The sequence below is a fragment of the Prionailurus bengalensis genome, chromosome D4, assembly GCF_016509475.1.
Source record: "Prionailurus bengalensis isolate Pbe53 chromosome D4, Fcat_Pben_1.1_paternal_pri, whole genome shotgun sequence".
NCBI lineage: Eukaryota > Metazoa > Chordata > Mammalia > Carnivora > Felidae > Prionailurus > Prionailurus bengalensis.
Genome location: NC_057359.1, coordinates 72,550,735 through 72,567,406, shown reverse-complemented (window position 1 = coordinate 72,567,406; position 16,672 = coordinate 72,550,735). Strand labels below are relative to the sequence as shown.

Here is a 16,672-nt window from a genome sequence, read left to right as displayed (position 1 = left end):
ACATGTCAAGCTTTTATCAACGTCAGGGCCTTTACACCTGCATCTCCTGCTACTTAAAATACTTGCCAACCATCTTAATTTTTTTTTACTGTGATAAAATACACATAATATAAAATTTACCATTTTCACCACTTATAAATATACAATTCAGTGGCATTAAGTACATTCACAATGTTGTGTAACCATCACTGTTATCTGTTTCCAGAATGTCTTCATTATCCCAGACAGAAACTCTGTACCCATTAAACAATAACTCCTCATTCCTGTGTCCCTCCAGCCCCTGGTAACCTCTGTTGTACATTCTGTCTCTGTGAATTTGTATTCTAGGTACCTTATAGAAGAGGAATCATGCAATATTTGACTTTTAATGTCTAGCTTCATTCACTTAGCATAATGTCTTCAAGGTTCATCCATGTTGTAGCAGGTGTCAGAACTTCATTCTTGTCTAAGGCTGAGTGATATTCTATTCTACGTATATATTTGGTGATGGAGTCTCCCTGGTTTTTTACATAGCATGCTCCTTCTCATCTTTCAAGTTTCACCTTCAGTGTCACCTCTGACATTACTGTCTTCCTTAGTGTCCAATATGTAAGTATCTTATTTATGATTATTTTTGTAGTTTATGTCACCCCTACTGGACTATAATCTGGGAGCTCTGTGACCACGGAGTCGTCCTAGGCATGATCTCTCCAGCACCTGGCACCCTGCCTAGCATGCCTAAGGCCTGTGGGAGCACCCTGAACTCCATTCACAAGGGGGTGCAGACCATGCCCGACAGTAGGGAGTTGGCTCCTGAACTGCTGTCCCAGCTGATCACGTTCTTCTCACTTGGCATGACACCTCTGTGCTTTGATGAAGCAGGGCAAGGCCTTGGGGCTGATTCCTGATTTTCCCCATATCCATGCATATGGCCCTCAAAGAATGGGGGGCCCAGCACTTCTGGGCTGATTGCAGAGGCACGAGTTTCTCCTTTGAGTTAATGAGGATACAACATGGTTTCTAACGTCTACTAATAACAGAGCCTTTCTCTAAAGGTGGCCAGCACTTTTTTTTTATTGTTTCTTTTGTTTTTTTTAATATAATTTATTGTCAAATTGGTTTCCATACAACACCCAGTGCTCATCCCAACAGGTGCCCTCCTTAATGCTCATCACCCACTTTCCCCTCTTCCCCACCCCCATCAACCCTCAGTTTGTTCTCAATATTTAAAAGTCTCTTATGGTTTGCTTCCCTCCCTCTCTGTAACTTTTATTTTCCCCCCTTCCCCTCCGCCATGATCTTCTGTTAAGTTTCTTAGGATGCACATATGAATGAAAACATATGATATTTGTCTTTCTCTGCCTGACTTATTTCACTTAGCATAATACCCTCCAGTTCCATCCACGTTGCTGCAAATGGGGTGGCCAGCACTTTAAGGTTGACAAGGTTTTCTGTAAACATTGTCTCATCTGATCTTTAGAAATTCCTTCTGAAGTGGTTAATAGGTTATTTCTCATTTCACATATATTCTATTTACAAGTAATAATGGGTATTATTTCCCATTAAGAACCAGAGAGAGGAAGTGACTTACCTTGTGTCACTAGCTTATGTATCAAGATGAGAACCCAAAGCACTTTCTAGAAGGCAAATTCCATGTAGAAAGAACCCTTGTGAGTGCTGGAGGTGGGAGGCAAGAAGGAAACCTGGAGGGCCCAGAAGCACACAATAGGGTCCGGGATCCATCCAGAAGAATATTTATTGTTGTTGAGCCAACTCTTCCGCTTTTAAGATTTTTCTAAATAGAACCCAATCTCACCTCTGCAAAGTGGAGAGTGTTTGAAAAAGTTTTGACATAAGTTGGAACACAGATTAGGGCATTCAGGTGAGGAACCGCACACAAGTTTTGTTGCACCGCTGTCTCTGAATTTTTAGCAGGGGTCTGGAGACGATTCTGAGGCCACGTCCAGACCTGGCAGGAAAGTGTGCCATGAGTGACTCATGACCTCTGCTGTGAGCGAGGGAGGGTATAGTGGCAGCACACTTTTCCTGTGGTTATCTTTTGTGTTCCAGGTAATCATTTGAAACAGATTTTCTGACACCCTCACTACATACTGACAATTTAAAACATTTAGGAAAACAGTATTGACTTCCTTGCTGCGTGCAACAAATCTCTTGTGTTATCCTTTTGCCAAGTAAATGCCATTGAAATATGTCACTTGCAAATGGAGTCATTGCAGCGTGAATGATGACGCTCTTGTAAGACTGACACGGGCTGGTGAAGCACGAGCTTTAGAATCAGAGAGACTTGGGTGAGTTTTGGCCGAACCACTTGGGAATTGTGTAACCAGCTCTAAACTTCTCTGAACTCCAGTTTCCTTCTTTAGTAGGGAATGAGATTGTTTTCATCCTGTGGACTTATTGTGAAGATTTAATGAGATAATGATATAAAGCACTTGGTGCTGTGCTTGGTGTAAAGTACCTGCCAGATAAGTGTTCACCATCAGAATAAGAGGTCATAAGCTAGTAGGGAGCAGCAGGTAGTGTTTCTAACTTAAAAATGTAATATCTTTGTGAAATTTCCTACCACATAGTGGGAAGATCTAAAATCCTCCAGCTTTCACGTTGCCTGATCTATTAGTTTTCAATTCAAATATTCTGTTTACAAGTAAAGCATTAAAAGGAAGAGGGTTTTTTTTTTTAATTTTTTTTTTTAATGTTTATTGATTTTTGAGACAGAGAGAGACAGAGCATGAGCAGGGGTGGGTCAGAGAGAGAGAGGGAGACACAGAATATGAAACCATATTCTCCAGGCTCCAGGCTCTGAGCTGTCAGCACAGAGCCTGATGCGGGGCTCAAACCCATGAACTGTGAGATCATGACCTGAGCTGAAGTCAGACGCTTAACTGACTGAGCCACCCAGGCGCCCCGGAAGAGGTTTTAAAAATATATATATATATTTTTTAGTGTTTATTTACTTTTGAGAGAGAGACAGAGCGCGAGTGGGGGAGGGGTAGAGAGAGAGGGAGACACAGAATCGGAAGCAGGCTCCAGGCTCTGAGCTGTCAGCACAGAGCCCGGCACGGGGCTCTAACTCACAAACTGTGAGATCATGACCTGAGCCTAAGTCAGACGCTTAACCGACTGAGCCACCCAGGTGCCCCAGAATGAAGAATTTTAATGTTATATTTTTGAAAAAAAGAAAGATTCACACGCTGCTCAAAGCATCTACAGCCATTATCCCATCTACAAATGGAAGATCCTTAGAAGAGATACGCTGATAAATTCTTTGTTTCTTCCCAGCACTCACACTTTCACCTCCTCCGAAGGAGGTTTCCATACCAGACCCTATTTCTTGACAATCAGTATTATGTGAAATGGAAATTTTTTTTTCTTCCAAGTGAGCCTTCTCTATGAATATGATCTGAAGAAAATGTATTGTTAGCCGAAGCTAACATTCATGGAAGACTTTAGAATACAAAATACATCAAAAAGTTATTTTTTTCCCCCTACTGCCTTGAGGGCAAGTGGACTTTTTGGTACTAATGAGCTCATTAGCTTAGTTACAGCAGTTAATAAGCTACTCTTGAGAATGTGCTTCATGGCATCCTATAACCCTCCCACTTTCCTTTGATGATGGCAATACCATTTTCTAAATGCAAGTTGCCACATACTGAGATGTTAGATTCCAACCCCCCACATTGATCATATATGAAATTTAGTACTCCAGTGATCCTGGAATGAGGCTCTAACTCCATGTGGGCAAATTAGGAGCATGCCATAAAGTGCATGAAACTTTGTCGCAAGGTTACATTTTTCAGCCCCATTCCTTAGGCCATATTTCATACATATATGCATCACAAAGATTAATGTTCATAATAATATTAATAGCTCACATGACTGCAGGGGTTATTTTAAAAATATGGGCTATAGGTACAGCCCATGAAGAGCTTACCATTAAGAGGTGGGGGAAGAACATTTTTACAAATGAAGAAAATAGAGGGCTAAGTGCTGAATTATCTGATACAGAACATGAGTATAGTGTAGACTCTGATGTTAACCTGACCATCTGGACCCTTACAACCTGCCATGTCACACAAATTTCTAGGCAATATGTAATTCTGCTTTGACTCTAAGGCACAACAGAGACATTTCTGTTATTGTTGTGTAAATGAAACTAACTTTAATGTGATTTTCTTTAGTTTTCATATTTGTTGCTGCTTCTCTGCCAGAGCTCTCCATCTACAAATTTATTTCTCTGGGAAGACTTTTGGAGTCAATATCAGTATGTGGAATAGGTCTATCATTCCTTCCCCTGGCAGTTGGCAAAACGTCTGCTCAATTTATGGACATTATTGGTCATTTTTTTTTTTTCATTCTCAGCTTGGGTATTTATTGGTCTCTAACTCAGTCTTAGATGACGCCTTAGATTACTATGTTATTTCTGAAATCAATCACATTATTGTGCTGATGTTCATAATAGGAAGCAGCCAATGGGGATGAAATTTGTGATGCAGTCAGCTGTTGACTAGATGCCATAAATCTCCTATACCTTTCATCAAACAGATTAACAGATTTCCTTCCAGAATATTTTCTTGGGTTGAATATTAAAGCTAGTAATGTGGGTAAACATTTTTACCTTCAAGATATGAAATAGAGTGTGAATGTGGTCCTTGAAATTGGCACAGCACATCTTCCCCCTGGGGAGACCAGTTTTGCAGTTGATTATTTGAATAAAATCACAGATATAGGAGGACAGTAGGGAAGAATTCCCAGCCATGTTCATAATTAGTTGACTGTATTGCTGATACATATCCAAACGTTGTTCCTTCATAATAGAATTAGCCAGAGAAACGTGTGCTTAAATGAACACCCCTAATGCATATCTAATGCAAATTTGTGCTCTTTATTTTTCTTTCCTTTGGATATAAACTGTTTTTTTTTTTTAACTTTTTAAAAAATGTTTATTTTTGAGAGAGAGAGACAGAGAGACAGAGAGACAGAGCGTGAGTGAGGGAGGGGCAGAGAGAGAGGGAGACACAGAATATGAAGCAGGCTTCAGGCTCTGAGCTGTCAGCACAGAGCCTGATACGGGGCTCAAACTCACAAACCGTGAGATCATGACCTGAGCCAAAGTTGGATGCTCAACCGACTGAGCCACCCAGGTGCCCCTAAAGTGTTTTTAAATGGCTTATTTCCTTGTGATAGTGAAAGCTTTGGGCATTTCATGTAGAACCATATTTTTATTTACTTTATTATTACTTTTTAAAGTTTATTTATGTTGAGAGAGAGAAAGAGAGAGAAAGTGTGCATGCACGTGAGCAGGAAAGGGGCAGGGAAAGAGGGAGAGTGAGAATCCCAAACAGGCTCTGTGCTTGCAGCCTGATGCGGGGCTCGAACTCACAAACTGTGAGATCATGACCTGAGCCGAAATCAAGACTCGGGCACTTAACCAGCTGAGCCACCAAGGTGCCCCAGAGTCATATTTTTATTACCACCTATTGTAACGTCTGTTGGGTTGATTTTGGGGGTATTTTTAAATAGCAGCCACCTGCTTTCTTGTGTACCATTTGTTCTGAGCAGAAGTGGCACTAGCTGCCATGTCTCTCAAGCGTGGTGGGGATATCTGTGACAGGCCAGACCCAGGCCAGACCCCATCAGTACTAAGAAGGCTTCAGGGTATAACACTGATGCAGAGGTAAGTCTATTTCCAGCAGCTGTCTTGCTCTGGAAAAGCTTGTGGAGGCAAGATTTGGCAGAGGGAGTTGTTACACAACACTTCCATACTCATTTGAATGCTCCTTCATGCAGCCTTTTCTCCTGAGGTTTTAGCTAACCTCTAAGGTCAGTCCCAATCAGGGCTTCAAGTGGACCTCTTCATTGTGAGCCTTTCTAGATTTATTTATTTTTATTTTTTAGTTTTTATTTTGAAAAGTTTATTTATTTATTTTGAGAGAGAGAGAGAGTGCATGCCCAGCACATGCGAGTAGGGGAGGGGCAGAGAGAGAGGGAATCCCAAGCAGGCTTCGCACCCTCAGCACAGAGCCCAATGTGGGGCTCGAACCCATGAACAGTGAGATTGTGACCTGAGCCGAAGCCAGGAGTTGGATGCTTAACTGACTGAGCCACCCAGGTGTTCTGAGGCTTTCCAGATTTAATGGACCTGGACTTTGGGACCATACATCCCATGGCTTGAATGCTGGCTCTATCTTTTACTATTGGTGTGACTTTTGTTTTGTTTTTTTTAATTTTTTTTTCAACATTTATTTATTTTTGGGACAGAGAGAGACAGAGCATGAACGGGGGAGGGGCAGAGAGAGAGGGAGACACAGAATCGGAAGCAGGCTCCAGGCTCTGAGCCATCAGCCCAGAGCCCGACGCGGGGCTCGAACTCACGGACCGTGAGATCGTGACCTGGCTGAAGTCGGACGCTTAACCGACTGCGCCACCCAGGCGCCCCTATTGGTGTGACTTTTGAATGTGACTTAAGCTCTTAGGAGCTCTTAGGGGCTCTTAAGCTCCATATTCATATCTATAAACTACATGAGAAAAAACCATCTACCTTGCAAGGTTTTCTGTGAGAAATCAGTCAGATAGTATATATCTAATAGACTGATGTTGAGTAGGATTTCAGTGAATGCTGTCATGATTAAAATTATTGAGGTTTGGGGTACCTGGGTGGCTCAGTCGGTTGAGCGTCCGACTTCGGCTCAGGTCATGATCTTGCAGTTCGTGAGTTTGAGCCCCTCATCGGGCTCTGTGCTGACAGCTCAGAGCCTGGAGCCTGCTTTGGATTCTGTGTCTTCCTCTCTCTGCCCCTTCCCTGCTCATGCTCTGTCTCTCAAAAATGAATAAACGTTAAAAAAAATTGTTTTTTAATAAAAATAAAATTATTGAGGTTTGAACAGAATTCCCTGGTACAAAACTGATACTAGTTTTTGTGAGTCTTTTACTCTCTTTTCATCTACTTGGTGTTTGGTAGGTGTGAGTTACCTCTGTTGGATAACAAACACAGAGGTAATGTATACCTGTCTTGTTATTTATACTTATAATGTACTGAGGTTTCCTTCCTCAGGGGCTTTGCTCATATCAAAGTAACATTTGTTGCATCTTGAGCAATGATAAAGTAGTAGTGTGCTATCAGTGAACAGTTCTTTAAGTATTTACTATGTAAAACATATAATTTTTTAAAAGAAATTTATGATTGTTTTATTTATCTTATTTATTTATTAATTATAATTTTTTTTTTAGTGTTTATTTTTGAGACAGAGTGTGAGTGGGAGAGGGCAGAGAGAGAGACACACAGAATCTGAAGCAGGCTCCAGACTCTGGGCTGTCAGCACAGAGCCCGATGCGGGGCTCAAATCCACAAGCTGTGAGATCATGATCTGAGCCAAAGTTGGATGCTTAACCAACTGAGCCAACCAGGAGTCCCTAAAACATACTATTTTAAGTAGGCATTGTGGGGGTGCAAGAGATTGCAAAATAAAGAGTCTGTCCTTTACGAACTGGCCATATTTTGGGAAGACATAATATATTCATAGAAAGATGTTAAACCCTCAAGCATGTGATGATAAACGGTAGCTGTTCATACTAGTATTCCATTTAGGTTCTCAGCTGAGGGTGTGCATAAAAACCAAACTTGGAACCTTGTAGAAATGTGGTTGCCAAGAACCCAACTCAGTACTACTGATTCGGAAGAATTATCTCTGGGGAAGGGGAGAGGCTGTGAGGCTCCAGATGGGTGTTTTTCCAAAGCCCCATAGGCAAGTCAGATGTACACCTTCTGTTTAGAACTATGTGTTTAATCCAAGCCATGCTAGAATCCTCTCTAAATATCTCTTGCCAAGAGTCTCTCCAACTTGAGTAGCTGTGGAATGGAAGGCATAGAGTCACGAGCCCAGGTTGTCTACCACTAGGCACCTTCCTGAGTTGCTGAACCTTAGTTCTTAGAGACCAAGCTATTGATGTCTCACCAACTCCCAAATTAATATTTTTGGTATTAATTTTTTTATTTAAAAAATTTTAAAGTTTATTTATTTTGTGAGAGAAAGAGAGAGAGAGAATGAGCAGAGAGCATGAGCAAGGGAGGGGCCGAGAGAGAGGGGGGAGGGAGAAAATTCCAAGCAGGCTCTGTGCTGTCAAACTCACAAACTGCAGAGATCATAACCTGAGCTGAAACTAAGAGTCAGACACTCAACTGATCGAGCCACCCAGGCTCCCCATGTTTTTGGTATTAATTAAAAAAAAATCTTGTATTCCCAACAAAAACCACCATGTCTTCCATTATTCTTAGTTGTGTCCAAGGATGGAAGGCAGTTTAGTTATCTTCTGTATTCTTATACCTTTAGAATCTGTGCTTCTCCCTTAATCCAATTATCTATCACTGGATTCCTTCCCACTGTCTCCAATGTGCTGTTTAGAATTCCAGTTTCAAGGTCCATAAACCTGCATAACCTACACCCTCAATCTCTCCACTGCTGTTCCCTCTATTTCCTGCTATAACTGAACCCTGGTTTTAACTGGAAGATATTTTAGATGTCAACAATGACTGGGCAGCCTTATGAAACATTAACCACCTGTTCGGTTGGCTGCTCACGTACACACAAATATACTTGTGTCTTGGAGTGTTTTGGGCTGGTTGATATGTCTAAAGGTTTGATGCTTTGAAGGGAAAAACATGATGAGGGCCAAGAAGCCTTGTGTCTGGTAAACATGTATGAAAAGGGAATTAATCTCTGTGGGCAAATATGGGACTTGTAAGGTAGGCAGGGTTGGAGGATTTATGAAATGACCATCTGGTTCTGGTCCCATAACTGCTAATGATTTGAATCTGCACTGACCAGAGACTAACTCCTTTTTAAAAATCTCGGAATCAAGTGACTGGTCAGGTGGGTTGAGCTGTTGTATTGAAGTTCTTACGATAACTTGAGTGACAACAGATGAAAGCCTGTTCTGGGAGGCCTCCCTCAGGGAAATAACTCTGGGGTTCTGCAGCAGTCCAAGCATCCATAGTGGGATGGAGGCAAGTGCAATTCCATGAAATCTACCTGTTCTGTATCAGAAGCTCGTTTAAGAGAAGCCACCTACTTCTAAGGCCAAGAATGGTCTTTGGGGAGTAGGGAACAGATCACACCATTTTCCTCTATCTTGAGTGCTTTATCTCAATAAATGCCCTTATGTTGTAAAAGCCTGGATGTCAAGAGTGCTTAATTTTCGTGGCTTTCTACAGACTGGGGAGAAAACTAAAAAGCAGGATGAAAAACAAAAGTTGTATATATTTTTTCCTCTGTATTTAGGTATGACTGGGATTGTTGGTTGCATTTGAGATTATTATGACCTCCTTATTTTATATTTATTATGCTTTCTTTAATAAAATGATATCTGTAAACTCCCCATAACTGCATGAGAAATTTAGCATGTTCATTTCTTCCCTTTGCCTCATTGCTCAGAGTTTTTGAAATAATTTGGAACTTTCAAATTATTTTTTTTTACCTTGTTCAACTTTATTTATTTAAAAAATTTTTTAATGTTTATTCATTTTTGAGAGAGAGAGAGTGCGAGCCGGGGAGGGGCAGAGAAAGACTTTCTTTTACATGAGGTAGAGTTTGGCTGGGTCTAAAATGGTAACATCAAAATCCATTTACTTTAGATAGTTTCTGTAAATATTCTAGTGTCTTCTAGTAGTTAAGAGTTGCAGAGAAGAAATTTCATATCAATTTTGTAATGTCAGGCCTGCCTCCCTCTTTGCAGCTGATTTTTTTTCTTTGAAAGATACTTATGGGGCTCCTGGGTGGCTCAGTCAGTTAAGTGTCCAACTTTGGCTCAGGTCATGATCTCGCGATCCGTGCGTTTGAGCCCCGCATCGGGCTCTGTGCTGACTGCTCAGAGCCTGGAGCCTGCTTCAGCTTCTGTGTCTCCCTCTCTCTCTGACCCTCCCCCGGTTCATGCTCTGTCTCTCTCTGTCTCAAAAATAAATAAACGTTAAAAAAAATATAAAAGAAAGATACTTATAAATTGAATGTTTAGACTATACTTTCCTTATTAATTTGCTTTACAAAGTTCAAATATTTCATTTATATTTCATTTAATATTCAGTGGGCAAGAAAACTACATCTATTATCTATTATCATCTATTTTGGAGTTTGTGATCTGATGATACATGGTAGAAGGTACTTGAAAATGTTAATTTTTTTTTTTTTAAATTTTTTTTTCAACGTTTTATTTTATTTTTGGGACAGAGAGAGACAGAGCATGAACGGGGGAGGGGCACAGAGAGAGGGAGACACAGAATCAGAAACAGGCTCCAGGCTCTGAGCCATCAGCCCAGAGCCCGACGCGGGGCTCGAACTCCCGGACCGCGAGATCGTGACCTGGCTGAAGTCAGACGCTTAACCGACTGCGCCACCCAGGCGCCCCGAAAATGTTAATATTTAATAGAACCCTGGGATGGATTATTTCACTGAACAAGGAATTCTTCATAATGTAAACAGTCTTATAATTGGAACATTTTCTTTAAAAATTTTTTATGCTTTATTTTTGAGAGAGAGAGAGAGAGAGAGAGAGAGAGAACGAGAGGGGGAAGGGCAGAGAGAGGGGGAGACACAGAATCCGAAGCAGGCTCCAGGCTCCGAGCTGTGAGCACAGAGCCTGATGCGGGGCTTGAACTCTTGAACTGCGAGATCATGACCTGAGCTGAAGTTGGACACTTAACCGACTGAGCCACCCAGGCATCCCTAATTGGAACATTTTCTATGTATACATGTTTGTAAATTTCATTAAAGTCAGGTATATCTATTTTATCTACTTCTGAACAATCTTATTTTGTATATCTGCAACTGGATTATTTGATGGGGTTCATGTTCTCTCTTTTCCCAGATGAATGGATTCTATCATTACTAAATGTATCTTTTAAAAAAATTGTTTTTAATGTTTGTTTATTTATTTATTGAGAGAGAGAGGGAGAGAAACAAAGTGAAAGCTGGGGAGGAGCAGAGAGAGAGGGAGACACAGAATCCGAAGCAGGCTCCAGGCTGAGCTGTCAGCGCAGAGCCCGACATGGGGCCTGAACCCATGAACCGAGAGATCATGACCTGAGCCAAAGTCGGACGCTCAACTGACTGAGCCACCCAGCCGCCCCTACATGTTTATTTCTAAAATATGAATTATAAGGATAGAAGTTGGGGGTCATAACTAGTGCTTTGCTACTTCCCATTGCAGAGATCAACTGTGGCCATCCTCCGGAAGTGCAGCATGCGGTCCTGGTGGGGAATCACAGCTCCAGGCTGGGCAGTGTGGCTCATTACGTCTGTCAAGAGGGCTTTGAAAGCCCTGGAGGAAAGATCATTTCCATTTGCACAGAGAAAGGCACTTGGAGAGAAAGTCCTTTGACATGCACAGGTATAGACTCTGTTCTGTGGGGCTTTTGTTTCCTGGCAGCAAATGGCCAGCAGGAGCGTGGGACCTGGAGCCATTCCATTGCTCCCTCTGTGTACTGCTTGGCTGTGCCATTTACTTGAGAGGGCACCTGGCTTTAGGTTTGTCAGCTAAATCCTGAAGATTTAGGGGGTAGATTGGGAAAATAGGTTGGATAGAAAATTTTGTGCATCCATCTTTTGAAACTCACCTTAAATCACAGTGAGTCCTATCTCCTCTACTTGGCCGGCTGAGAAATTTTTCTCATGAACCGTTTTCTCAGGGGGGCCTACTTAAGAGTCCTGTGTAGCGCACGTTGACACCTTTTCAGAGAAAAGGTGGTGTAATAGATAAAGAGGTTTTTAATGTTTATTTTTAATTAAATTTTTTTTTTTTTAATTTTGAGAGAGAGAGTTAGCAGAGGAGGGACAGAGAAGGAGAGAGAGAATCCCAAGCAGGCTCTGTGCTGTCAGCACAGCGCCCAAAGTGGGACTCGAGCTCATGAAGCATGAGATCATGACCTGAGCCGAAATCAAGAGTTGGACACTTAACTGACTGAGCCATCCAGGTGCCCCTATTTTTAAATTTTCAGTTGTGGTAAAACACACACAACATAAAATTTAGCACCTTAATCATTTTTAAGGGTTAAGTATATTCACATTGCTGTGCAACCAATCTCCAGACCCTTTTCATCTTGCAAACCTGAACCTCTGTACCCATTAAACAATACCTCCCCTCCACTTCCTCCTCCCCATAGCACCAGCATTTTACTTTCTGTTTCTGTGGATTTGACTAATTTAGATACTTCATGTAAGCAGACTCATGTAGTATTTGCCCTTCTGTGCCTGGCTTACTTCACTTAGCATAATGTTCTGCAGGTTCATCCATGTTGTTGCAAATGATGGGATTTCCTTCTTTTTAAAGGCTAAGTAATATTCCACTGCGTGTGTTTACATTTTGTCTATCTGTTCATCCATTGGTGGGCACTTGTGTTGCTTCCACCTTTTGGCTATTTGAGCATGGATATACAGATATCTCTTTGAGACATCTAAGAGTTATTTAGAGGAAGTGAGGCAAGCTGTCTCATGGGGTGCTGAATTAAACATTTGGGGAAACGTTCCTGGCCCTGAGCCACTTCCGGCGTCACTTTTGGAGAGAGCTGGGCATAGCTTCTGGACCCTCAGCTGTTTGCTTCACTGCTCACCCTGCTCTGCCTCCGCCATCCAGAGTTCAGTGGGGATACAGGGATTAGTCACTACTTGAAAAACCAGTGGGTCTGCATGGGGCATAGTAAGCTATTAATTAGCTGATGCTTGTAGAGCACTTTGAAGAACAAACATGTTATGTAACTGCTAATTATAATTACCGTCCTCAGCCTGCCACCTTTCACGGAGTCTGTGGCTCCAGCTGCAGCTGTTTCCTTGGGTTTATGCAAGCTTTGATTTAAGGAGAGAAAAGGCATTTTCCCTGAGAGCTGTGATCTTTCTGTGAGGAGGCCTCTATGCCCTCAATCAAGATTGGCAGCTAAATTCAATTTCCGCAGATAAAGGGGGTGATTTGCATGCTGATGAATTCACGGTGCAGTGCACACGATCTGGGTGGGTAGGTAGGAGAGGCTTCTGGAAATGTAGTGAGAAATGCTGATTGCCATGGCTCTTGCCCGGCCGAACTCCCTTCTTCCTTCTTTTCCCTGTTTTCACCGATTTCTTCACACCTCTTCTGTACCAGCTCCCTGTGTGTATTTTGTGTTTACCTTCTTCAGTGTCCATTTCTGGGTCTTCCTCCCGTCTTCTGCTTTCCTGCCTAACCTCCGAATGCCTTCTCCCTCTGCTCTCTGTTTTCATTCTGTTTATCCCTCTTTTTATGTTTGAATGTTTTGTTCCAAGTTGGGTGGAATAATTTATCTTCACTTTACCTGGGTTGTTTTTAGTTAAAAATATTTTTGGAGGCCCTGTTTCTTTGGATTAGCAGCATGGATCTGTATATGTTTTTAATGGAGTGTGGACTCCGGCAAGGTGGTGGGACTTTTTTTTTTTTTTTCTTTAAGGCCAGTTTGGACTGGCAACTCCAGACAGCTGAGAATTAGGCAACCATTTTAGTGTCTGGAAAAACCCCAGGTGGAAGCTTGATGTTTAGTGGGTTGGTTTACCTCAAGATCAAAGAGGCTGATTCATTCTTGATAAGACTGTGCCTGGCTTTCATTCTGTTCAGGTCATTTGGCTTTTCATGTTTAGAATCTGAGTTAATAATTATAAAGTGGATGCTCACTCACGCCATGCTCTCAGAAGGGTAATATCTCTATTGAAACACAGATTGTTTATCTGCTGTGATCTGTTCTGAGCCCCCTAACCTGACTCAGGTCCTGACTCCTCTAGGCTGCCTGTGAGCGTCTGCCCCTCTGTTTTGTTGTTGATCTTCCTTTTCAGCCTAGTGAGTGCTCACATGAAGCTCTAATGCAATTATGGAAAAGAAAGATGGAAAAGAAAGGTCAGCTGGAATAAATGGACACATTTATATAAAAGCCACATGGCTTGGATTTGTTTGAATACGTGTATGAAGTTTGGCTGTCAAGCATTATAGCTGCTGTTGATTGTGTACTGACTTAGGTGCCCAGGGCTCTGCTAAGGGTCTTAATGCTTGGTTTCATTTTGTCCTCAAGAAAACCCTATAAAGTAAGTATGTTACATTTCATTTCGTAGATGAGTACTCTGAGACTCATAAAAGTTCAGCAACTTTCACAGGGTCATTCAGTAACTAGTAAATGGCAGAGACAGGATTTGAACTTAGGTCTGGAAGCCTGGAACGCCCACAGTCTCTCTCCTACCAGTGTTTCCCAAGCTTGAATTATTTGAATGCCCCCCCCCACCCCCCGCCGATAATGTTTACCGTAGCAAAAGTATTATTTAATAAATTTCTTTAAAAAAACACAAAATTTAAAATTATAATTTAAATTTATTTATTTTTTTATAGTTTTTTTTTAAATGTTTATTTATTTTTGAGAGAGAGAGAGAGCACAAGCGAGGCAGGGACAGAGAAAGAGGGAGACATAGAATCTGAAGCAGGCTCCAGGCCCTGAACTGTCAGCACAGAGCCTGGTGCCGGGCTTGAACTCACAGACTGCAAGATCATGACCTGAGCCGAAGTCAGATGATTAACCGACTGAGCCACCTAGGTGCCCCAGTATAATTCAAATTTATTGATCAAAGAAACTTTGTAGTATGTGTGATATTATGAGTTGGATGACTATGTGTATTTTTTCTAATATACAAAGAAGTCAATGCAAGCAAACATATAAATTTATTCATGTGCCACAAGAAAATCATCCTGAGGTGTACAATGCTTTTTAAGAAAGCACTACCCTAAGCCATGCTATTTCTACCTATTTAATGTGACTTGAAAAAAGGAAAAGAAATATCGAAGAACTCTTACAGCCAAGCATGTACTTATTCAAAGTAGTCACTTTGATTTCAGTGATGCTGCCATTATCGAAATGTGTTGGGTAATTTCTGCCTTTGGAGGTAGTTTATGAGTCATATTAGAAGATCAGTCACTTACCTTTTGAAATCAGATACTGATTTTGACTAGAAGTGACACTGAGCTTGACCATCTGCTTGGATTACCTCAATTCATTCTCTGTGAGCTTTTACTGTTTCTAAAATAGAGAAAAAGGATATAAAATTGGAAACCAAGAGAGTATGCTGGATTAGTCCCTGTCCACACTGAGATTTCTGAAGGAATAGTCTATGCCCACTTTCTCTGTCTGCACCCACACTGCTTCTCCACTCAGCTTCCTGAAGGAGAATCAGGCATCCAACACCCTCACTCCATGGTGGCTCTCTCGCCAAGGTCCACTAGTGATCATGTGCCAAATTCATGTTCTAGTTTCAGTCCTCATTCCTCTTAACCTTTCCACAACATTTAGCATTGTTGATCAGATATCCATATCCATCCACTCAATCAACCAAATAATAAATATTAAAAAAAAATACAAGATAGTCTATTAGGTTCTGGGAATAGAGAGATTAACCCAGTCTTTGCCATCATGGAGCTCACATTCAGGAGAGATTCAGGAGACATTAAGGAGACATTAAGTAACCAGACAAAATTATTTAGTTACAAATGTGGTAAGTACTGCAGAGAAATACTTGATGCTAGTAGAATACTCATATATATGTGTGTGTGTGTGTGTGTGTGTGTGTACGTGTGTGTGTATATATGTATATATATGTACACACACCTTTACATACATACACACACACACACACACACACACACATACATACACACATGCATGCACCACATAAAGAATCCAAAGCAAACCAAAGGTACTTTATTACCTACTGAAGCTTTGGTTCCCCGACTCTAGTGAATAGTTCAACTGGATGGTGTGGGGCCCTCCTTTTTTTTTTTTTTTGTTTTTTTTTAAGCCAGAGAGGCCTAAGTGTCCTATAACTGGACAAGGCAAAGGCCTGCTCTGCCCGCAGTCAAACCTCGGATCTCATCATGACGCTGTGGGCACCCTGTCAGGGGACAAAGAGCCATGTGAGAGAAGAAAGAGATGGAGGTTTTCCCTGGTGCCGTGATGATCTGCTCCAGGTCCTTCTTGGGCCGGAGGTGAGGAGATTGTGGGGAACTGGTGGCAAGGAAGGGAGATAACTTTCGAGGAAGTGGACACTCCTTCAGATCTTCCTTCCCTGACTTCCAGGCACCCACCAGCCAGCCTCCTCCTCCCTCTCTTCTGCTCTTTCTCCTGTAGGTTCCCGTTGGGTTCCATGTTTCCCAGCATTCTGCCTTTGGGCTCATCTCCGTGTCCTCCCTGGACGTTCCACCTGCACCCACAGCTTCAGTGACCATCCACACATGGCTGACTCTCAGGATTATTTCTCCCCTGGATATTCTGCAGATAACTCCTATCTGGCATGTTCTGAACACACTCGTTAGTCTTTTCCTCACAAACCCAGGGTAGCCCTCCCTGTGTTTCTCAGGAGAACAATAAAAGGCAATCCATTCAGACTGTCAAGCTCGAAAACTGGCAGTCAGCCTCAACTCCTGACTGTCCTTATCGCTCACCTCCTGTTGTGTCTCCCTCAGAAGTGTCTCATGGCTTTAAACACAAGGCCCTGAGACCATTCCTCCCCTTCTTTGCTGAATAACCTCTGCAGTGCCTTGGCTTTTGGCTTTGGAGTCGGACAGGCCTACTTTTGAATCCTGACTTGACAGCTTACAACCCATATGACCTCTGGCAGGTTACTTAACTTCTCTAAGCCTCATGTCTATAAAA

General features: G+C 41.9%; 1 protein-coding gene across 2 annotated transcripts in view; it reads left to right on the top strand.

The window, feature by feature from the left end:
• The window catches only part of SUSD1 (sushi domain containing 1), a 251,374-nt gene that overhangs the window by 33,925 nt on the left and 200,777 nt on the right, over nucleotides 1–16,672 (top strand). For both annotated transcript variants that reach the window (XM_043565905.1, XM_043565904.1), the window contains exon 6: nucleotides 11,197–11,376. In XM_043565905.1, coding sequence (XP_043421840.1) covers nucleotides 11,197–11,376 — 180 coding nt within the window. The remainder of the gene's footprint in view (nucleotides 1–11,196; nucleotides 11,377–16,672) is intronic.